A 22,625-nucleotide genomic window follows, 5' to 3' on the forward strand; every position below is an offset into this window, starting at 1 on the left:
AAAACAACTTTTAAGCCAAGTTCCAATGGTAGCTCCTCCCTGAACCCCCCAACCCCATCATTCTTAAAATTATATTTTTCATTCAGTGTTTATGATGTGCCAGTACTTTAATTTTATTTAATGCTTAATATCCCCTCTCCATTAAACTCCAGATAAGGAGAATGATACTAAAAGAGACTTGGTATCATGTTTGAAACCACAAAGTCCAACAGGTATTCAAATTCTAGTGTGTTTACACTTTAAGTATATTCTCTTTCCATAAAACCACCAATTCTACATTACTCTCTTACATACTGTATTGTATGATGATCATGTGTTCAAATATCAATCTCACCCCTAAATGATGCTCCTCAAAGACAGGGAAGATGACTAGATCCTGTTATCTTGATTGATACTCAAACAGTGCCTATTATAAAATGATTGCAAAGTGTTACTAAATTGGTTCAATACTGGGTTCAGTTCATGGTTTTGCAGCATTGTTTTCCACTGATTAGTTTTCTTCTACCAGGTCTCTTAAGAAACCAGTTGTACTGTGTTAGTAAAGCATAACCGCCTGGAATCAGGTTGGTTAGATGTGATTCCACTCAACAATTAGCACTGAAATCTTGAACAAATGAGTTAACCTAAATCTTGGTTAACTCATTACAAAACAGAAAGGTCAGTAATCATAGTACCTACCTCATAGGATAAGGATTAAATAAGATATTTAAGTAGTCCCAACTATTTTCTGATCCTCATTTTTTCAACATGCCACCATAAATTCTCTTTGGCTTGATTTAATAAAAACTTTTCATTACAAATTCCTTACTTTTTTTGGGGGGGGGGCGGTTGTTGACTGGGATCAAACCAGGGCCTCCTGCGCAATCGCATCCCCAGTCCAAGTTCCTTGCAATTATGTAGTAAATGGAGTAGCCAAAAAGGTTTGTGGTTTAAAAATTACTCAGGCCACCTTCTTTATTTTTAGGACCAACCATCCAGTGCCAATTTGTGCTCAAAAAAGATTTACTCTTGGAGGCCTAACTATTCAAGAGTGTCCTCATGATATACTATATTTGATTTGCTTACACATTACTCATGCTCTACCAGAAAGCTGTAAAAATGAGAAGAAAAAACACTCCCCACCTCACCAACACCTAAATTAATACTATCTGAAGCAAGCAAACAACTTCCCTTCGTAGGAGGTAGCCTTTTCCAGAGCAAAACATTTTCCAGGAACCACCTTTTTTCTAGTCCCAGGCATGGCTCACTCTCCTCAGACCTCTAGCTTCCTTTCCTCTGGATTCTGTAGGCTGAGCCACTACTGACAAATCATACTAATCTCCTTCTCTTAAAATTAGCAGCCTGTACTCCAATCCAAGTCAGGATTTCAAATTGTTGTTTTATGGCTCTTTAGACTAAAATGCATAGTCTCCAAATTCTCAGAATTTCCCTTCCAATATTAAAAATGTGTGGAAAAGTCTGGTTTTGGAAAAAAACTAATTTACAAAAATGTAACAGATCAAGACTAAGTCTACTAACAAAGTGGGGGGGGCATTTAAAAATGTTTAATGAAAGTTAACCAAAAAAACGATAAAATCAAAGTATCACACTCAATCTCAAGGTAAGCAGGATATACCATTAACGAGGAAAGCAAATGTAGTATCTCTAATATATTTACCATGAATTTCAAGATTACTTGCCATATTGAGATTAATAAATTGTTCCCCATTCTACTTCCCGGGTTAGTGTATGTTAATATAAAGCAGCTCCTTGGTTTTGCCAAGCTAAAAATAAAACGCGTAACAGAATGATCCCTGAAGTTCTACAAGATGTGCTGAGTTAGAAAGCCATGACTCTAGGAACAATACTAGAACTCCAGCTGTCAACATTAGTCCAATAAAAACAATAAAAGGTGAAGCATGCTGATGGACCACGGTATTGTTTCCAGAAGGGAAATATCCCTCAAGGCCTCTGCATAGGATTTCAATACCCGCTCCAGAGTCAATGTTGGGATCGGAAAACTTAACTGTCGCCTGCTCAGCCGGGGTTGTGCAGCAACCCTCCTTCCCAGGCAGCTATCAACGCGCTGACCGCCCCCTCCCATGAGCCCGCCCCGCAATCCCGGCCGCTAACTGACCTATCCCTCCCGCTCAGTCTTGGCGGCCCGAAGCCCCTGCACACACTCCCAGGACACGACGACACCCCCCCACACCCCACCCCCTGCACAGCGCCAAAGGAAGGAAGTGAAGGAGGGGATCCTGGGGAGGGAGCCTAGGGGCGGGAGGCAGCGCTGAGCTTCGGCCCGACACCATCAAGCCTTGAGGACCGCACGGGCTCGGGAGGAGGAAAGCTGAGCCTCTGCCACACGCCAAATGATGCGAGGGGGCCACGACTGATCCGAGCCCGCAGGTGCAGGAGACTGCCGAGGAAGTCACCGGCGGTGAAGGACGACGCGTTGATCCCGGAGCCCCCACCTCCATCCCGCGGGCCGCTCTCCTCCCTCGTCCAGATCCATCCTCAGGATTCTGTCAGAAGCCGACTACCTCTACACCGACCGCCCCAGCGTGGAGGTAGTGGGGCTCTTACCGTAGGAGCGGGCGTCGCGCCGCTAGGAGGCGGCTGGAGTGCGCTAGGGAGACACCGAGACGAGCGCTGCCGCTGCTGCCGCCGTCGCCGCCGCCGGAGCCGGAGGAGCCACAGTGAGGCTGCCGGCGGGCGCGCTGCCTCCAGAGCGTCGCCCCACCCCCTCTCCCGCAGGATTTTGCGCCGGAGCCTGCAGTCTCCCAGCGCCGACGGGGAGGGCCCGTGGAGGGGCGGAGCCCCGGAGGGGCGGAGCCGAGTGCTGGCTGGTTTGATTGGCATGTGTGCGCCCAATGAGACCACGAAAACTCCAGGCTGAGCTAAGACTGATTTTCTTCCTAACCCGTACCAGTAAGAGGCGGGCTCAGTGGGTTCTCTCATTGCCGCCTCTTTGTCGAACTCCTAAGTAAGAAAATGTCGGTTGGTCTGCACTGACAGCCAAATGACCCAATTACCGCAGGGAAACGGGCCTCCGCACTCAGATTGGCGTCCCCTCTACCTATAGGGTAGGACCAGGGGGCGGTGAGGACCAGCCCCGGATGTGGGCGCGGCCTGTGGTAGAACCGAGAAAACCTCTACCGCGGCGGTTTAGAGAGGCGGAACTGAACCTTTTTCTTAATTATCATGTGATGGGTTCTGAGTTTAATGGGGGGAAAAGTGTGGAAAAGGACAAGAATCCAAACTGGCGAATTTCCTGATCTTCGCGGCCCTCCCCGCTCTCCGGTCAGCGGCGCTGCCAGGTGAGTCGGGAGCATGGTCCCCGCCCCCACCGTGCTGCGGTCCTGGTCTTGGTCGCCGGATGCTCTGGGCTAAGCGGCCCACCTCCACCCCATCATCACATTCCCGGACCCAAATGCGCACACACCAGCTTGACACCAGGGCTTTGTAGTGCATTGTGAAATTTCAAGATGTGCTGGGCCCGAAGCCTAGAATAGGAAGTTCGGATACGGTCGCATAAGCCTATTGTTGGCGTCTGCAGACGAAGGATCAGGAGCGTCCTGAAGTTCTGCGGCCAAGTGGGCCTGAAAATCAGCTAAGTTGTAAGCAGAACGCTGTTCCTTTGAAGGATGGCTAGGTTGGCCAAGAATGTTGCAACACGGGCCTTTCGAAAGCAACTTATGATAGGAATTTGTGTGCTCGTTAAGCAAAACTCTTTGGGAGGAGACAAACTCATTTGGAAGAGGATTAGGAGTAGCGAGAGAAGGGAAATGAGCGTGGTGTGGAAAGCACCATAGAAGATTGCCCATACAGGTCATAGCAACGTAGGTAATGTAGTCGTGGCCCTTTAGATTTTCCACATGGGGTCTAGTCTGACGGTTTCAACGATGGATAAGGAATCATGAGAAATATTTATCTTCCAGCTACTAGAAATAACCACCTTAAGTGGGAACTATTTGTTGAGCAAATTTTATTTTGTAGTGCACAGTTGTCCATTGAGAAGGAAGGAAAACTGGAAGCAGATAATAGCTGATTAAATTAATGAAGATGTAAATGTCAAGCTGGGGTCCTGCGTTACTAGTGTAAGGTCAGCATACACAACCTTTTATTTTTTATTTTAGTTGTACATGGACACGGTACCCTTATTTATTTTTTATGTGGTGCTGAGGATCAAACCCAGTGCCTCACACATGCTAGGCAAGCGCTGTACCACTGAGCCACAATCCCAGCCCCAGCATACACAATCTTTCAAGCATCATTTATCGGTAGGGTGCTTCCTCCATTAAGAATATTTCCCTGCAAGTGCATATGAACTTTGTTGAATTCCATAAAGCTTTACAGCCACAGTAAGATTTTGCCCTTGATATTCTTTCACTTCCTGTTCTTAAGTTCTTTGGGTGAGTGCAGCCCCTTCCAGTGACCAGTTGCTACTCAGTCCTCTACAGGAGGAGGCGGGGCATCATGGCAAATGGGAAAATTATATTTAATATTTAAATAAGTGTATTATCATAAACCTATTCTCAGGTTCAAAAAAGTGGCCAGATTGGAGATCAAAACTAACCAGTTTAGAGAATGAGATCTGTCTATCCATAGTTATTAATCAGTCCACAAATTTCCACCTTTACTTCCAAATTCAGTCTCACTTCCCACTATATGGCAGCCTCTGGCAAGGAAAGAGACCAGCATAGAAAATGTCTTCTGGAAACAAGCACACTGCAGTAGGAAGCATTTGCCAGCTAAATAAACAAGTGCAAGTAGATGAGCATAAGGGGGAAAAGGTGAGTTAGGACACTCCTACCTATTGAAGTAAAAGAATGTGTACTCTCTTGCTCCATGATTGCCACCTATTCAAAGTTGGATTTAGAGATGTTGTGGGGTACTTCAAAGTTCATTCTAAAATATAATTAATTGAGCACACTTACCTAGGGTATAATGGTCCATCTAGCCAATTTCCTGGTTTCTTCCTGAATCTTTATTCCTACTCCCATAACTCATGATTTTGTTCCATTCCCTACTACCTTCTGATGTTTCTCTTTCCATTAGGTCTCCTCATATTTAAGCTATCATCTCCCAATGGCTTATTCCCCTGTTTAGTCATACTTAGAATCCTCCTTTCTTAAAACTTTCTTCTTGTCCCTTTCTCAGTCTCATGTCTTATTTTTCATTTTCTTTTTCCCAAATGACTCAGGGAATAAAATGTTCTCAGCTGTTGCCATTTCCTTATCTTCTGTTAATTCCTCACCCAATTGCATGCAATCTGGCTTCTAATTTCTCATTCATTAATTACCCTTATTCCAAATATTTACAGGGTTGTTACATAAAAAACTTAAATATATAGAGATTCACACTTTAAGCCTATATGTGAAGATGAAATATAATGTTTATACCTAGGGTATTGGTTAATGAATTCCCAATCAAAGTTCCAGGTTTTTAAGAATTAATGATTTTAGCATTGAAAAAAATGAAAGGGAAATAGAACATATTCTGGAAGCTGGACATGGTGGTGACACACACCTGTAGTCCCAGCTACTTGGGAATATGAGCCAGTAGTATTGCATGAGTTTAAGACCAACCTTGGCAACATAACAAGACTGTCTCAAAAAAAAAAAAAAAAAAAAAAGCCGGGGGAGGGGGGCAAAAGAAAACAGGTACTTGGTCTTCCACATACTAGAATACATCCCAGAGCAATAGTAGTAGGTCACGTAGTTTTAATGTAAAATAAAAACAGATCAGATATAAGAAGCAGTCCTAATTATAGAATAATTCCACATCAAGTAATTACAAAATATCTGAAGTTTTTAAGAAGTCTTTTAATAAGAAAATACCTAAGAATTTAAAAATATAAAATTCATACATTAAACTGCATAAAATCCAATGTTATCACTACCTTTCATATTGTTTAATCCAGTGACCTCTTTACAATCTTAATTCTACTTGATGTTCTTATAATATTTATTAACCATTTCTCTTTATAAAACTCTTAGCTTACCAACTCCTCCTTTTTCACCACTTTGGTTTTAAATGCTTTATCTTAGTACCCCTTGAAATTGAAAAACTGTAGATTTGCAAATGTATAGAGAAGTGAAGAACATCCCTGAGATAAAGGATGAGTGCCTGGGCTTGAGTGATAACACTGAAAAGGAAACATGTGGAATGGAGCTCATATTCAGGGGATATACTAAAAATCTTATTGTATTTTAGTAAAGATGTGTAAGAAATGATGGATGTGTTGTCAGTGATTGCTCCAAGAAGTTTTGAAATGAAAAATAGAACATTTTCAAAATTAGGAAGTCTTTGAGTAGCAAAGAGTCACCTTTGTTATTAAGAATGAAAGTAATTTTTTTCTGGCATCAAAACCTTGACATTTTTTTTCTTCTTCTCGTAGGGCATATTTTCCTTTTTTCAACCCTGCAACAGCCTCTTTAAACTGTTTAAATGAGAATGTCCTTGGCTCAGAGAGTACTACTCACCTGGCTTTTCACATTACTCTTCTTGATCATGTTGGTGTTGAAACTGGATGAGAAGGCACCTTGGAACTGGTTCCTCATATTTATTCCTGTCTGGATATTTGACACTATCCTCCTTGTCATGTTGATTGTGAAAATGGCTGGGCGGTGTAAGTCTGGCTTTGACCCTCGACATGGATCACACAATATTAAAAAAAAAGCCTGGTACCTCATTGCAATGTTACTTAAATTAGCCTTCTGCCTGGCACTCTGCGCTAAACTGGAACAGTTTACAACCATGAATCTGTCTTATGTCTTTATTCCCTTATGGGCATTACTGGCTGGGGCTTTAACAGAACTTGGATATAACGTCTTTTTTGTGAGAGACTGACTTCTAAGTACATCATCTCATTTCTATTGCTGTTCAACAACCTATAAAGTGTTCTGAATCTTTGCAAGCTTCAAGAGTACCAGAGAACTGAGGGAAAATACCAAATGTAATTTTGTACTACTTCCATAAAACAGGATTGATGAATCATGGACTTCTAGTTAACCCAAAGCTGAATTATTCAGTATTTGAGTTGATATCCTTATTATCTCTATGTAAATAAACATTGTTTTTGACCTCATTTTTTCCATATGACTCGAATAAACTGTTATATGGGTTCATTAAATAAATACAGACCCTTTGATCTACATATTTGGACAGAAATTTGTCATGGCTCTGTTATGACCAAAGTAAATTTATCCTTCTAAATTATGGAAGGAAAAAAGTTACCAAAGTAATTAGGGGTGCCATTTCATGTTTACATTCAGAAAGAATCTTGAGTCTGATAGATTTTTATCTAGGCTAAGTTCACTGTTACTCTACCTTCTCTTTGGAACAAATGAATTAGAGATGGCATGTTAAAGCAAAAGCTGCATATTCCTAAAGTCAGGGAGATCTCACATCCTGGTTCTCTCAGGACAGACCCAGTTTATGCCTATTGTCTTGGGGTCCCAGAGAGAGAATGCCCTGTTCACTCCTAGAAGTGTCCTTTTTTGAGAAATTATATGGCCACTCTAACAGTGTTCTTAACTAATTCCAATGAACCAGATGGCAGTGTTTTAAAAAATTCCAAAGACACTGAAGCATCTCATAACCCTAAAGCAGGATTTCTGTTTCAATTGAGAGATCCAAATTATTAAGTAAATTCAAAATAAAGCTTTCACTGTTATAAGAAACCAGCAAAGGAAACTTTAGAGTTCAGATAAAACTATATGCAAGTATTATCTAATTATAAGCTCTGACAGGGAAAAGAAGAGGCAGCACCCCTTAGAATCAGGACAGGAGTCAGCATAATTTTTCTGTCAAGGGCCGTATGATTTGTTAGTAACCCAACTCAGCCCTTGTGGCAGAGAAAGCAGTCATAGATTGTGGCTACATTCTAATAGAACTTCATGGACATGAAATTTATATTTCTTCTAATTTTCATATATCACCAATACTATTCTTTTGATTTTTGTCTCAATCACTTAAAATTATAAGAACTATTCCTGGCTTACAAGTCATACAAAAACATACCAGGCCTGTATATTGTATTTTACTGACCCCAAGCGAGGACAAAAACAAAATTTGTGTATGAAATTGCTAAGAAAGGTAGAAAAGTCTTTTCCTCTCCCAAACAGTTCTAAGAGGAAGAAATTAGTAAAGATTATATGTAAAAGGCAACACAATAACCAATCTGTGTACACATGAGGATCAATTTTAATGGCATCTGAAGGGTTCCCAGAAAGTAGGACCCTTCTCTTACTCAATTTGGTATACTGCCACACTAAATAACTTGAAGAAGTTATCATTTGTGTGTGCCTCAGTAAGAATACATATAAACATTAATGAAAGACACTATAGAAATTATGTGTACAGGTGACAAGATAAATGAAATATATAAACAGTACTGCAGATAAAAATGCTTTTTAGGTTTGTTCCATAGGAAACTTCCTTTTATACAAAGATATTTGCTAATGGCATCTCAAAGATAAATACATTCTGAAGGAACTTTAAAGGCTTTTACTGAGGTCATTATTTTCCAGGTTAGCAAGGAGATGTAACTTATGGACACAACTTCTCTGGTTTGGGCAAAAGATTTGTTATAATTTCTGAGTAAAAGTAACTTATGAACAAAATAACTTTTTATAAGACTTGAAAATAGGAAAAAAGAGATGTTCAAAGGTTCCACAACTTATTCAGTAACATTTCAAGAACAAAAAGGCCCAATAGGACAGGTTAGGCCAGCTGTATGAACTCAAATCCATCAGTGGAGAATTTTCAGGCATCAAGAAAAACATTTGTACAAAGCTTTAAGAAGTAGAGATTTATCCTTGGGTTACAGCAAAAGTTATTAAGCTTACAAATTTGGTCTGTTTTCCACTTTGCTTTTTCACAGTGCAGCAAATACAAGGAACTGATTGATGTTGACTAATGAATGTAAGTGATAGCCAAAGTAGAGGAAACCTTACATTTTCACACTGGGGCAGGCAGGCATATCACTAAGCACCTGAGTTACCAGAGTCCTTTCAGCAACCTATTAAGAAGCAAGCCAAAAATACAAGTTTCTTTTAATGTTGATTGGTCATGTTTGTAGAATAAATATCACTCAGCATGAAATATTATTGGTGTCCTTATACTTCATGACATAAATATTTAAGATACACAGGAGTTACAGTATGTTAGAACTAGAGGGTTGGTTGGGAAATACCTGCTCATTACAATGTAGAAACTATAGCCCAGGAAAATGAAATTAGCCCATGGTCTTTAATAAATGGAAAGTTTAACTTCAAGTTTATTTCTACAAATAGGTCTTTTATTAAAGGAAGAAAAAAAATATCAGTGGAAGATGTTTATTATCAAACACTAGGTAAAGATAATACTGGGTTAAAGTTTTTATGAGGGATCTTCCTTACATTTTAATGTTTTACTCATTTCACTTAGCCTGTGTTCAAGTCAGCCAATCATACTATATTACACCATAAGGCAGTTTACTACCACTATCTTCTGTATACTACAATCACAAACTTGTGTTTCACTTACATCAGGATAGGTGGTGTGACATGATTTTGAATTGCCAATGCTGAGCAAAATAGTGACCAGTTATTTTTAATGTCCACCTGCTTCCACCATACCTTGTTTTGACCCCCTCATGTAATTTTTTCTTCCCATATACCTATCCTCTGCTCAAAATTATAGGAAGACATAAAGAAGATAATTTGGAAAGTGTGAAAGGATTAGGGTGACCCTGCACATAGCTCTTCTATTATTTTGGTTATTTTAATTCAAGAAGTTAACATTTATAGTGTCTATAATTGGTCACACAATATGCTGAGTGAGCATTTGGTATGTTTTTGTCATTTGATTTTCATCACTAATAGAATAGGTATTATACTCCCACTTAGAGATGAGGAATACAGACTAAGCAAAGTAGTTTTCTCAAAGTTATAGAAGTGCAGTATTCCTTTTTGATAAACATATTGAACCAACCTATAGTGCTACAAATGAGTTCAGCCTAGAAACCCAATGAAATGACTTTATGGGATTGTCTATGAAAATGTGCCACCTGTATGTCCTTGTCCCATTCCTACAACACAATTATAGGCTAAAAAAGGTAGTGTGGGTTACCTTCATGCTTAAAAATATCCAATTTTTTAATGTTTGTTTATACTCGCAGAAAGGAGAACCACACAAGCTTAAACAGAATGCCTCTGATAATGAGATTTTATCTTACCAATTAAGACTCAGAATCTGCCTCAGGCTAAGAGATAACTAAAGTACTACTTACATGACATTTTAATCATTTCAGGCATTGTTAAAATTTATCTTTAATGTGTAATAACTTTCAACAGCTCTCCAGAAAAGCTAGTTGAAGGGAAAATTTTGGAGTTTCATAGGTTTAATTCTCCTCTCTTCAAACTGTCTTTTGATCTTGAACGTATAAATATCTACCTTCTCAAACTTTCTCTGAGGTACAAAGTAGACATTTGGTTTCTTTCTAGAGCCTGCTTATCTATTTTTACTTTCCTTTGAAATCCTAGAATTACATTACAAAGTTAGAGACTGACTTGAAAATCTAGAAACCTACATAATTTGTTTTCCCACCTCAAAGGTGCTTTTGTTCCTTCAAATAAATATTTATTGAATATCAAGTATAATATACATTAGATATTAGAGATGAAAATAAAGAAAATTCCTGACATCTAGCTCATGGTTTAGCCAAAGTCCAACTTGTACCTAATATGCATGTTAAACGGTGTGTGCAGAAGGGAACAAAAAGCTAAGAGAGGGGCTGGGGATATAGCTCTGTTGGTAGAGTGCTTGCCTCACAAGCACAAGGCCCTGGGTTCTAATCCCCAGCAATCTCCCCACCCCACCCCAGCACAAAAAAAAGCTAAGAAAAATGGTTCTGTACCACTTACTGGGAGGTAAAAGTTGGGATGAAATCTAAAAAGCAATATACAGATGATGTTTAAGTGGAGTTTTTAAAGAGAAACATATTTCACTGTTTTCCTGATATTTCCCTAGCAAAGGCAAAGAATTTTTAAAGTACATGGAGGAAGTGGCAAGTACAGTTGGCCCTCCATATCCACAGGTTGCTCATCCACAGATTGAACCAACTGCAGATTGAAAATATTTGAAAACTACTTAAGATGTACATACTTTTTATTATCATTATGCCCTAAATAATTCAGTATAACAACTATTTACATAGTGCTTACTGTATCAGGTATTATGAGATTATTTAAGGTATACACAGGAGGATGTGCATACATTATATACAAATAACATGACCTTTATAGAAAAAAACAAGCATCCAGAAGTTTTAGTATCCAAAGGTAGTCCCAAAACCCATCCCTCATAGATACTGTGGGATGACTGTCAATCTGGTAAAGCTGAAAACAGGGCACATCAAATTTAAGAGATTGTGGTACATGAGATTGGAAAGGAAGGATTATATCATATCAGTACTATACTAAGCATTTGTCCTTTATAAGAAAGGAACCATCATGGAATACTCGTAAACAGAAAAGTAATATATTAGAAAGATTTATGAAGGGAAGGGCAGAAGATTGCAGGTAGCCTAGAACATTTTAGGTTATTACAGTAGTCCAAGTGAAATGAGCATCCATTATGACTGTTATGTAACAATAGAAGATGAATTTAAAACATTTCTAGGGTAAAACTCAAAATCTCATGATAAACTGGATACAAGGGAAAAAGAAAAACCAGATCACTATGAAATGACTTACTTATGTAGAGAGAGTGATGCCAACAACCAAATTAGAAAAGCAATAGCTAATACTTGGCAAGGTAGAAGAGAATTTAGATTTGACCATGGATCATTTAAAACTTAAGTGACAAACCAAGCTAACTGAAAAGTCTTGGGCATCATCAAACCTTGAAAAAGAAAAAAAAAGGAAAGAAAGAAATGTACCATAAAGAGTTTTAAGGAATAAATGACTGATGACAAGTGCTAAAGGAGTTAAACAGAAGTGCTAAGGAGTGCTGCCAGTGAATTTGGCAGTCTTAAGTCACCTTTGAAAAAACCATTTCAGCTGAGTGATTAAATGTGGAGATTAAAATGAAATTGGAGATGAGAAAATGGGAATATGGGACATGAAAGCATAGATTTCTAAGAACTTAAGGAAATGAGCATATTAAGAAAGCCAGACTCAAGCAAAAGTTGTTTTACCATGAGAGACTTGAGATGTTTCATGTAAAAATCTGGGTTAAATAAAATTTCAAGAGAAAAGAACTTTGTGAAGGGTGGAGATAAAACTGTTGGTCCAAATAAATTTTCAATACTATAATACACAAAATATTTGTGATTTGCTTCTGAGTCTGCACACTTAATAGTCCAAAGTAGTACAACAGGAGTGAACTATAAAGTGTCAATTTAACAATTGAAAAACATAGATGCATAAATTCTATGTTTCAAAATGAATAGAGAGATCCAGAGTTTTAATATTTTAACAGTGCAGTTCTTGGTAGGCAGATTAAAGTAATGAAACATTAGTAGTATGTTTTACTTTTAATTTTTAATTAACAAATTCTATTTGCCCATATTATATTCTTAGTTCATTCACATTCCTTGATTGGATCTGAAGTCCAGGAAGAGCTGGAAGGGAACACAAACTGATAAGCATGATGCTTTTCCCTACTTAGTAGAGACAGTACATTAAGTCTTTTAACTTAACATGACTCCATGAAATAAGCAATGCATTCTAAAACCAGTAAAATTCTGTTTACATATCAAAGCAGTTATAATTCAAGTGGAGAAAGACTACAAGCTATATTACTATTCTAAAGAGCTAAAACTGATCATGTCATTTTTCAGCAACCTAAATGTATTTTTAAAAGAATGGCACTGTGTCCTCCCTTCCTAAGACAAAAATAGCCCTGTGTAGGGGTAACAGCAAGGGTATTTACCATGACATTCGCACCACTTATACTTAACTAAAGACCTTAAATTAATCTTCAATATTCTTTTCTCCTATTGGCGTAAGTCAATTTTTCACTACTGGTTTTTTAAGGGGAAAAAGGGTTTTTCAGATTGAAATCACTTTCAGGATTTTATGGTCTGTTGAAGACAGAAAAATGAGAACTTCTTAAGATGTTAAGATTAAATAAAATGTAAAATATAAAAAATAATTACAAAACAAAGGTAAAAAGATGATGGTTACCAATCGGTATTTATTTAAAGGTGGAAGACAAGAAAAATTCATCTCAACCTCCAAAAACAAATTTTGCACCTTTGTTAAATGTAAAATGAATCTTGAGATATGACTGAAGGCAGATTTACCAAAACAGTGCTAATTTATTTTTTACAAAATCTTATCTGCCATGAGTATTTGGGGGGAAAAAAAACTATTTTACACTCAGGAACATTAACGAAATACCTTAAGACTTAACGTAAGAAACAAATCCTTCCTTACCTCAATGACAGCCCCTCTTCATGGAAACAAACATTTCCAACAAGCAGAAACACACTCATTCGCGCGCAGACACACACAAGTGTTGAGCTAAATCAACCTAATCTTTATTTAAGATCAACAGTCTTGGTGACAAGGAAGGTAATGAATATATGGCTTTAGTAAAGTTTGCAACAAAATATCACAAATGTTTAATTCTTCTGCTAACCAACCAGCTAACCCAAGTGTGGAATATGTATTACTTAGATAGCTAAAATGTTATAAACAAAAAGGGGAGGCACTGTAGCAAACACCACTGAGGTACATAAGTTTTTATGTAAAGGTCTGTGTATCCATTCACTTAATAATTTACACAATTATGAATTCTATATAGCATATGACCATATAGAAACTACATCTTAAAAGCTTTATTGTTCTAGTCCAAGATATAGGAAAAGCAAAAATCTTGTATTCAGATAAAGACCTGGAATGTACTAACTAGGAAACCATTAATATAATGCAATATTAAAATAGAAATCTGTATGGAACAAAGGTGATCAACAAGTTCCTAGATTGCATCTGAAGAGTATATTAAAATAATAATCCATAGTACATTATTCAAGCATTATTCAAAGTGTTGACAACAAGGCTGTATCACTTGATATCTTGAACCCACTGATTTACATATACTTCACTTCCACAAAGATAAAAGCATTTTACAAAACAACTCAATTTTCAAATTATGGATGAGTATGTTGGTTACATTAAGAAACTATATATAAAGCAATAACTAGAGTTATTTTGGATATGCCTTCCTTTAAAAGTTTAAGACTCATTTATTTTGGGAGAATACCCTAATGACATTTTCTTACAGTATGACCTCAGTACATCTAGGTATATGCTACTAGAAAACTGTAAATAAAACATACATTGTTAAATAAATCAAATTAAAAAACAAAACAATTAAAAAACAAAGTTTAACCATATCCCTTCTTATTTCTCAATAGTGGTTTGTTAAGAACTTTGTCTTCCAAAAAGGTAGGTGTAAATTCCTAAAACTAGCTTAAAATAGAAAATTAAATAGGTAGAGAGGATAAGACAGTGACATATAAAACAAAAACCTCTATTTACATTATCATGATTTATACCACCCCTATCCCATGAAACTTCCCATGTTGCCAACACTGATTTCCTATAAGCCATCAAGATTGCCTGTAATATTGCCCACCTTTTTTATTAAACTGGAGTCAGAACTAATATTGTTGCAGTTAATCTTTATTTGTTCTAGTGAAACACCTCTTTCTATATGGCTTCTCCCTAACTAGAAATATGAGAAGTTTTGATGGGTACCACAAAAGAGGCCAGAACAAAAACCACTGAAGTGAAAACAGCAACATTCCCAAAAGGCAGCACAAAAAACCCCAACTCAAAGTCATCAATAAAGTATGGGCCCAGAACAACATAATAGACAAGCAATGAGCAGAGTTCCTTACACAATGCACACATAAAAGACTTCTGTTTGACTTTTAATTACAAAAGTGGAAGCAGTCTGAAATAGTGCTGAAGTCCATCTTGATAGATACTTGTCTTACTCATCTTTAGTTAGGCACTGGCAATCCTGTTTCCTACCACAATTTACTTTCTAAAGCTTCTTTAGAAAAGGAAGTACACAAGTTGTTTGCCTTGCTAGGGTAGGGAGGGGATCCTGAGAAAGATGAGGTAACATAGTATTTTGTTATTGGATCTGTTTATGGCAGTTGAGTCATTGTCTTTGCCCTTATTTTACAATTTTGTTTTTGCCATATTTTTCTCCCATTCTGCAAGAAAAATGCAAAAAAGGATTTTTAATTATTCACAACTAAATTTTCTTAATTTTTTTTTACTCAGTTACCACTAAGTATTATAGTACAAGTGCTTACTAGTAAGAAAAATTTCTAAACTTCTTATTCTGTACACAAAGAAAATTTATGTTAGGGCTAAATAATCTGGCCACATAATTCATTAGTTTGAAGGATTAGACATCATAAACATATTGTTTCTCCTAACTTTCTAAAACTGTTTCTATAACTTAAACTGCTTTCTTAAAGTTGAATATAAATATTTTAAAATGTATTCCAGGAAACAGGGGTAGAAGGTTCACATATTCATCTTATTCAGCAACTTAAGAAATTGTGCAAAATATGATATACATATATACATTCCCATACATACACATATATATATAGGCTTTCCTAACTGAATCTTGGTTTTCTGAAATGTTTGCACAGTGTGGGGAGTTTAAATATTTACTAGATTTGAATACATATATTTGAACTTCTTTACCACTCTAAATAGATATCAGCAGAGAGAAACATAATATATAAACAAATGACTTAAGTGAATTGTCAGTTTGTCTTTGCAGACCCAACAGAAAACACATTTATTATTATGAACCTTTAAGTGGCTCACATTTCAGTATAAATCACACTAAAAAGATTTTTTTTTTAAGTTATTTACACTACAGTGCTGACACATCCAAAATGGAAAAAAAAAAAAAAAATGTTGGTATAAATAAGCTGTATGGAAAAGCCTTAAATTGTCAAAAAAGAATTCTGGCTCATATTACTAAATAAATAAATATATATGTATTATACATATATATTTATTTATTTTAATGTCAGCCCCATTCTAAAATCTACAACTCCAACTCAAATGAATTTTTTTACAGACTCCTTTATGTTTAAACCTGCAATGTTTACAGTGCATCTGGCCCTAAGTGCTTTGTACTTCACAGTTATGGACAGGCACTGAGGAATGTTACAAAGCTACATAAACTATATTTTGTAACAGACTTGAGAGCAAGATCTTGGCTTGCTTTCAGAATTCATGAATCTTTATTACATTATTAATTTTTTAAAAAAATTTTAAATGCTATGTACAAATTTAGCACAAAATGTCATCATCTTTTCTATCTTGATTTGAGTGTGCAGAACTAAGTTGTCTTGTATCAACTAGACTTATGAGACTTCCAGGACACAGTTCTTCCTTTAAATCTTTGTTGCTATTTTCAAATTTAGATTCTATGTCAATCTTAAATTCTGTAAACCGAACATGATCCAATTTTGCTTTAACATTCTTGCCATCCATATTATTTGATGCTCTAGTCTTTTCAGGAATATTAACATTCACAGGTTCTTCTTTGATTCTTACAGATGAAACAGGTTCATGTTTGATCTGTGACAATTCATATTTAGAATGAAGTTTTTCTGAAAACACTGAATCCAAGGAGGTTTTGCTTACAGCACAAATCATGTTGTCCGCGTGAGGTCCAAGAACTGAAGATATGGTATCTGGTGATGTAGCTGTTTCATGAGTAGCTGTATTCTGAGACACATCCTCCTCTGAGTGATATAACTTGAGTCGAACATGCCATGCTAAACTGCATACTGCTGAAACTGTCTTGAACTGATGAACAACATTCCTTGGAATAAAATAAATGTCATTATCATAGAGCTGAATCCTGGCATAGCGAATGCCTTCTCTCCTCAGTTGATTAAGTTTTGCATCATCAACCCATTGGACACACTAAAAAGAAAAAAGAAACAAGGAATGCAAATAAGTATTTTCCACAATAAAACCTAAACTAAAGATAATAATTATTTAAATTATACCTGGGACAGTGGAGGTTCATGTAAATCTAACTGCATTCGTTGAACTACTTCTAAGAAATCTTCAGCATGAAAACAAATTACATCTTTGGTTATTCGAGGTTGATCAGGCCTAAAAAAATAAAATAACAATAGTGTTTAAGGTCTTAATAAATTCAAAGCAAAAGTAACTAAGATCAATATCAAAGTCTTCCCTTAGATTTCTCTTTTCAATTGAAATTGAAAAAGCAACTCACTTCATTTTATTATAGCTATTTGCCACAAAATTTTTAAAAATTAAAATGATTTGCATTGGTAAATTATGCAAAACAACTCTTTAAAGTTATGATCAATACTCCCTAAAAGTATGTGCTAAATTTGCTAATGATAAAAACTAGATGTTGAGGACATTATGTTAAGTGAAATAAGGCATGCACAGAAAGACATATACCATATGTTCCACTTTTATGGGGAAACTAAAAGAGTTCAACCTATATGATAAAAGCAGGACAGTGGTTATCGAGTTGGGAAGTGGGAGGATAGGAAATGGTGAGAAGACTGTTAATGGGTACAAGGATGCAGGGGGACAGAAGAAATAATGTCTGATGTTCTAGAGCACAGTAGGAACTATGGTAGACTTTAATTGTATATCACAAAACATCTTTTAGAAAGAAACTGCATTTTCCCAGCACAGAGAAATGATAAATGTTTGAGATGATAGATACAATTACCACATTCTGATCATTACACATTATATACATGTACTGAAATAACACATTGTACCCCATAAATATATACTTTTATTAAAGGTCACTAAATTTTTTAAAAATTAGAAGTATGGGGGAAAAGAGAATACTTTCTTTCCACAGAAGATAGATACAAACTGCATTAATGCATAAAAACCTTAAATAATTCTTAATGAATTAAGAGACTTTCATTAGAAAAATACTCGTCGTTCACTAGGATGATCAGTGTTTTTAAAAATAATTCTAAAAAATTTCCACATTCTTCATTTATCTAGGAATATACAAATATAGTTTCACATAAGGTGCTTAAAAATAGATTTTGAAATTAAACTCCAAGCAACATAAATACAAAGAAAGTTATACCAACGCAAATCATAAACAAATTTCTAAAGACCTGTGGTACAGAATATCTAGAAGACATGCATTAGATTACATACAGGGAAGAAGGATATACTGTCACTGGGTTATAGACTTCCCATCATTGATAATACAAGTCAGAAGAGTGAATTATTAAAGTATTGGGAGGGAAAAGTCCATCTAGAATTCTATACCCACCAAAATTATTGTTCATAAATGTACGTTTTCAAATAGACAAAAGATGAGAAAAATCTGTCACCAGAAGACCAGCATAACAAATAATATTAAAGGAACTTCTTCAGGCTAAAGAAAATGATACTTAGATGAAAATGCAGATCTATGGAAAGGAATGTCAAGCACACATATAGTAAATATGAAAAGATATTTTATTCTCATTTTTTAAAACTATAGAAATAATTCCTTAAAGCAAAAGTAATAACATACTGTGGGGTTTACAGCATACGGAAAGTAAAATATGTGATAACAATCAGTATACCAGAAATGGGGGAAAAGGGAAATAAATGGGAATATACTGTTGAAAACCTCTTACACATTACATAAAGAGATATAACATCATCTGACAGTAGACTGTGATAAGTTTAGAGTAATTAAATAAACAAAACACAGCTATAGCTAGTAAGGAAACAACAGAAGTAAAATAGAATGCTAAAAAAGACAAGAGGAGCCCTGCGCCATGGAACATGCCCATAATCCCAGCAGCTGAGGCAGGAGGTTGCGAGTTCAAAGCCTGCTTCAGCATCTCAGAGAGGCCCTAAGCAATTCAGCATGGCTCTAAGAAACTCAGTGAGACCCTCTCTAAATAAGATACAAAAAAAGGGCTGGGGATATGGCTCAGTTGTTAAGTGTCCCTTGGTTCAATCCCCAGTATCAAAAAAAAAAAGAAAAAAAGTCAAGAGAAAAAAGGAACAAAGAAGAAAAGCCATTAATGGGAAAACCAAGATGACAAATTTAAATCCAAATTTCAATATTAAATATAAATGTTCTAAATACATTAAAAAACAGACTGCCACTGGAATTGGAAGGGGAAAAAAATACCCAACTTTATGATATTTACATGAAACAAAAATATAGACTCACCAACTTTTTAAAGAAAAAAATACAGGAAAAGATATGCTAATACAAATCATAGGAAAGCTGGAGTAGTACATTAACATCAGACAAAAACGACTCAGGACAAGAAAGATTACCAAGGATCAAAAGGGCACCTTATAATGATAAAATGGTCAATTCATCAGGAAGTAACTCTAAATGTACAGTCACCTAATAATAAAGCTTCAAAATACATGGAACAACCTTCAAAACATGATGCTAAGTGAAAAGCTAATCATAAAAAGACCATGTTACATATAATTTCATTTATATGAAGCACTCAGAATACACACATACAGACTAAAAGCAGACTAGTGATTACCTAGGCTACAGAAGACAAAACTGGATGGGTATGGTATTAAAGGGTACAGAGCATCTTTCTGTATACTTTAATGTTCTACAATTAATCATTACTAATTATAATTGATGTTCTATAATTGTGATAGTTGCAAAATTTTGTGAATACACTAATAACCATTGCCTTGTACATTTTAAATAGATAAATCGTATGTAAATTGTGTCTCAATAAAGCTGTTATAAAAGAAAAATATCTGGAGCAAAAACAAGAAAAACTAGAAGGAGGAATAGACAAATCCAATGTTAGAGTTGGAGATTAACAAGCTGATAAAAATCAGTGAAGATACAGAAGGCTTAAACCATACTATCAAAAAAGCTAACTTCAGAGTTGGGGAGATAACTCAATTGGTAGAGTGCCTGCCTCGCAAGCACAAGGCCCTGGGTTCAATCCCCAGCACCGAAAAAAAAAAAAAAAAGCTAACTTCATATTTCTAGAACATTACACCTTAAAAATCAGCTAAATATATATTCTTTTAAGTGGACACTAAATATTAAGAGAGTTCATAAAACAAGCTGTAAGACATTAGGAAGGACCAAAATAATATGCAGTATTTTTATGACCACAGGAGAATTAAATTAGAAATGTCACACGCATATGCAGCTATAGTTTAGTGACAGAATGTTGCCTGGCATACATGATTCCCTGGGTTCCAACACCTATGTTGAACACACACACATACACACACACACACACAAACACCACACAACTCTGGGGAAAAATATCATCAGATATTAGAAATTAAATAACACTCTTCTCAACAACCCATGAGTTAATAAAAGACATCAAATAAAAAGTCAGAAATATGAACTGAATAATAATGAAAATATCAAAATGTGTGAAATGTAGCTAAAGCAGTAAATTTCTAAATACTTATGTTAAAGAAAGGTTGCAAATTAGTCGTCTAAGTTTCCAACATAAGCTACAAAAACAAATTCTTTAACTTTAAAGAAAAAATAAAGAATAGAAACAATGAAATGGAAAACAAAAATGTGAAATAAACCACTATGTGAAAAGAACAATAAAATGAATATATTCTAGCATGACTTATTAGTATAAACACAAATCATTAATATTAGCAAACTGAATCCAGCACTAAGATTTTATATGTATTAATGTACCACAAATAACATGTATATCTCAATATAGGTATATAAAGATATGTATGTATGGTTACTGTATATATGTATTGGTTACTCTGTATTTTATTCTTTTTAATTATATGTGAATATTAATTTTCACATTGTAAAACTGTCACCAATTCCCCCCTACACCCACCCAGCTCCAGCACAGGGGACTGAATCCAAAGGCACTTTGCTACTGACCTACATCTTGGGTCCTTTTTATATTTTTAGTTTGAGACACAGACTCCCTAAATTGCTAAGACTGGTCTTGAACTTGCAGTTCTCCTATCTCAGTCTTACAAACTGCTGGTACTAAAGGCAAGCACCACCACACCTGGTGGTTACTCTGTATTTTATATGCATATAATCATATACACATGTGTAGTACAGAATAACCAAGAAGAGTATATACACATGGTGTGTGTGGTATACACAGACACACATGCTCTATGTGGTATATATGACATATACAATATTAATTCCTCTATATATACACATATATATCAGATATTTTATCTAATATGTAACATAATATAAATGATATTAAAATAATGCAAAATAAGAAAGAGGTTTAGAAGTCTAGGAAAAGTGACAGAATTATAGAATTACAAGGCTTAGGATAAATTTATATTTACTACCCCCCGCCCAGGCTGAACCCAGGGGCACTTAACCACTGAGCCATATCCCCAGCCCTTTTTATTTTTTCTTGTTAAGTTACTTAGGGCCTCACTAAAATTGTTGAGGCTAGCTTTGAACTCACCATCCTCCTACTCAGCCTCCCAAGTCACTGGGATTACAGGCATGCACCACATTGCCCAGCTACTTTTATAAAAAAAACACCAAACTTTACTACAGTTCCCACAGCAAATAATGGTTAATCTACATCCTTGTTAGTTTTGGCTACTGTTAGTTTTTTCCCCCTAAGCTATTTTAATGGATGTACTGTGCTATCTCACTGTAGTTTTAATTTGCACTGAACATTTTAAAAATATGTTTACTAGCCTTTTGTATATCATCTTTTATAAAGTATTAAAATCTTTTGTCCAATTTTAACTGTTTACTATCTATTTTTAAATTTTAAGAGTTTTCATATATATGGATATGAGTCATATGGATAAATGACTTGCCTGTAACTTGCTTTTTCATTATCTCAACAGTATCATTTGAAGGACACTTTTAATTTTGATAAAATCCACATTTATCACTGCTCTTCTATGGTTCATGAAATCTTTGCCTATTGCAAAATTTTACATGTTCTCCCCCTAGAAGTTTTATAATATTAATGAATATATTTATTTCCAGAGTCCTTTTTTTGTAGTATGTGAGATACATCAAGGTTAACTCTTTTATTTTTCATTTTTGTATGATCTCTGTTGTTGCAGTTCCATTTATTAAAAGAAAAAAAAATAAACCTCTCTTCCCACCCTCCTTCCATTTACTTTGGCACCTTTATCAAAAATCAATGGATGTATTTCTGGTGCTATTTTGTTCCATTGATCTATAAGTACATCTTCATATCAAATACCACCCTCTTGAATACTACACTAATAACCTTAAAATGACAGTGTAAATGCTCTAAAATTGTTCTCTTTTTATGTAAGATTGTTTCACCTATCCTAGGCTCTTTGGACATCTACTAGAATATCTAGAGTGGGATTTGAGTGTTGAGTTAATTCATCAATCACTTGGGAAAAAACTATTAATAATACTGAGTGTTCCAATTCATAAAGCATAAGTGTGCATTTATGTTAGTTTTCCTTAACTTTCCTCAGAAGTTTTGTCATTTTCACTATATACGTCTTGTATATTTTTGAATCTCTTAGCATTTCATGATTTCTTTAAGGCTACTGTAAGTGGCTGTTTGCTTTTTTTAAGTACAGGATGTTCTGCCACCAAGCTACAATTTTGGTTCTATTTAAGTT

General features: G+C 35.7%; 3 protein-coding genes across 9 annotated transcripts in view; 1 reads left to right on the forward strand and 2 right to left on the reverse strand.

Annotated features, from left to right (window-relative positions):
- Positions 1–2,675, reverse strand: part of Phtf2 (putative homeodomain transcription factor 2) — a 165,831-nt gene extending 163,156 nt beyond the window's left edge. For 4 of the 5 annotated variants that reach the window (XM_047561744.1, XM_047561745.1, XM_047561741.1 and 1 more), the window contains exon 1: positions 2,566–2,675. The gene's annotated coding sequence lies outside the window, so the exon portion shown is untranslated. The remainder of the gene's footprint in view (positions 1–2,565) is intronic. The other variant, XM_047561742.1, reaches the window with a different exon arrangement.
- A 413-nt stretch (positions 2,676–3,088) lies between these two features.
- Positions 3,089–7,141, forward strand: Tmem60 (transmembrane protein 60). Of its 2 annotated transcripts, XM_047561927.1 has the most exons (3): positions 3,089–3,299; positions 4,635–4,775; positions 6,383–7,141. In XM_047561927.1, exon 3 carries the CDS (start codon positions 6,433–6,435, stop codon positions 6,832–6,834), a length of 402 nt encoding a protein of 133 aa, XP_047417883.1. In that variant the 5' UTR covers positions 3,089–3,299; positions 4,635–4,775; positions 6,383–6,432; the 3' UTR covers positions 6,835–7,141. The 2 variants fall into 2 exon arrangements, with proteins under 2 accessions (XP_047417883.1, XP_047417882.1); XM_047561926.1 differs by lacking the exon at positions 4,635–4,775 and having other exon boundaries at positions 3,094–3,299.
- Positions 7,142–12,539: 5,398 nt separating this feature from the next.
- Positions 12,540–22,625, reverse strand: part of Rsbn1l (round spermatid basic protein 1 like) — a 74,888-nt gene continuing 64,802 nt past the window's right edge. For both annotated transcript variants that reach the window (XM_047560910.1, XM_047560909.1), the window contains 2 exons: positions 17,036–17,144; positions 12,540–16,949 (listed from right to left, as the gene is read on the reverse strand). In XM_047560910.1, the coding sequence (XP_047416866.1) occupies positions 16,308–16,949; positions 17,036–17,144 (751 nt within the window). In that variant the 3' untranslated portion in view covers positions 12,540–16,307. The remainder of the gene's footprint in view (positions 16,950–17,035; positions 17,145–22,625) is intronic.

Source organism: Sciurus carolinensis, chromosome 8, assembly GCF_902686445.1.
Source record: "Sciurus carolinensis chromosome 8, mSciCar1.2, whole genome shotgun sequence".
NCBI lineage: Eukaryota > Metazoa > Chordata > Mammalia > Rodentia > Sciuridae > Sciurus > Sciurus carolinensis.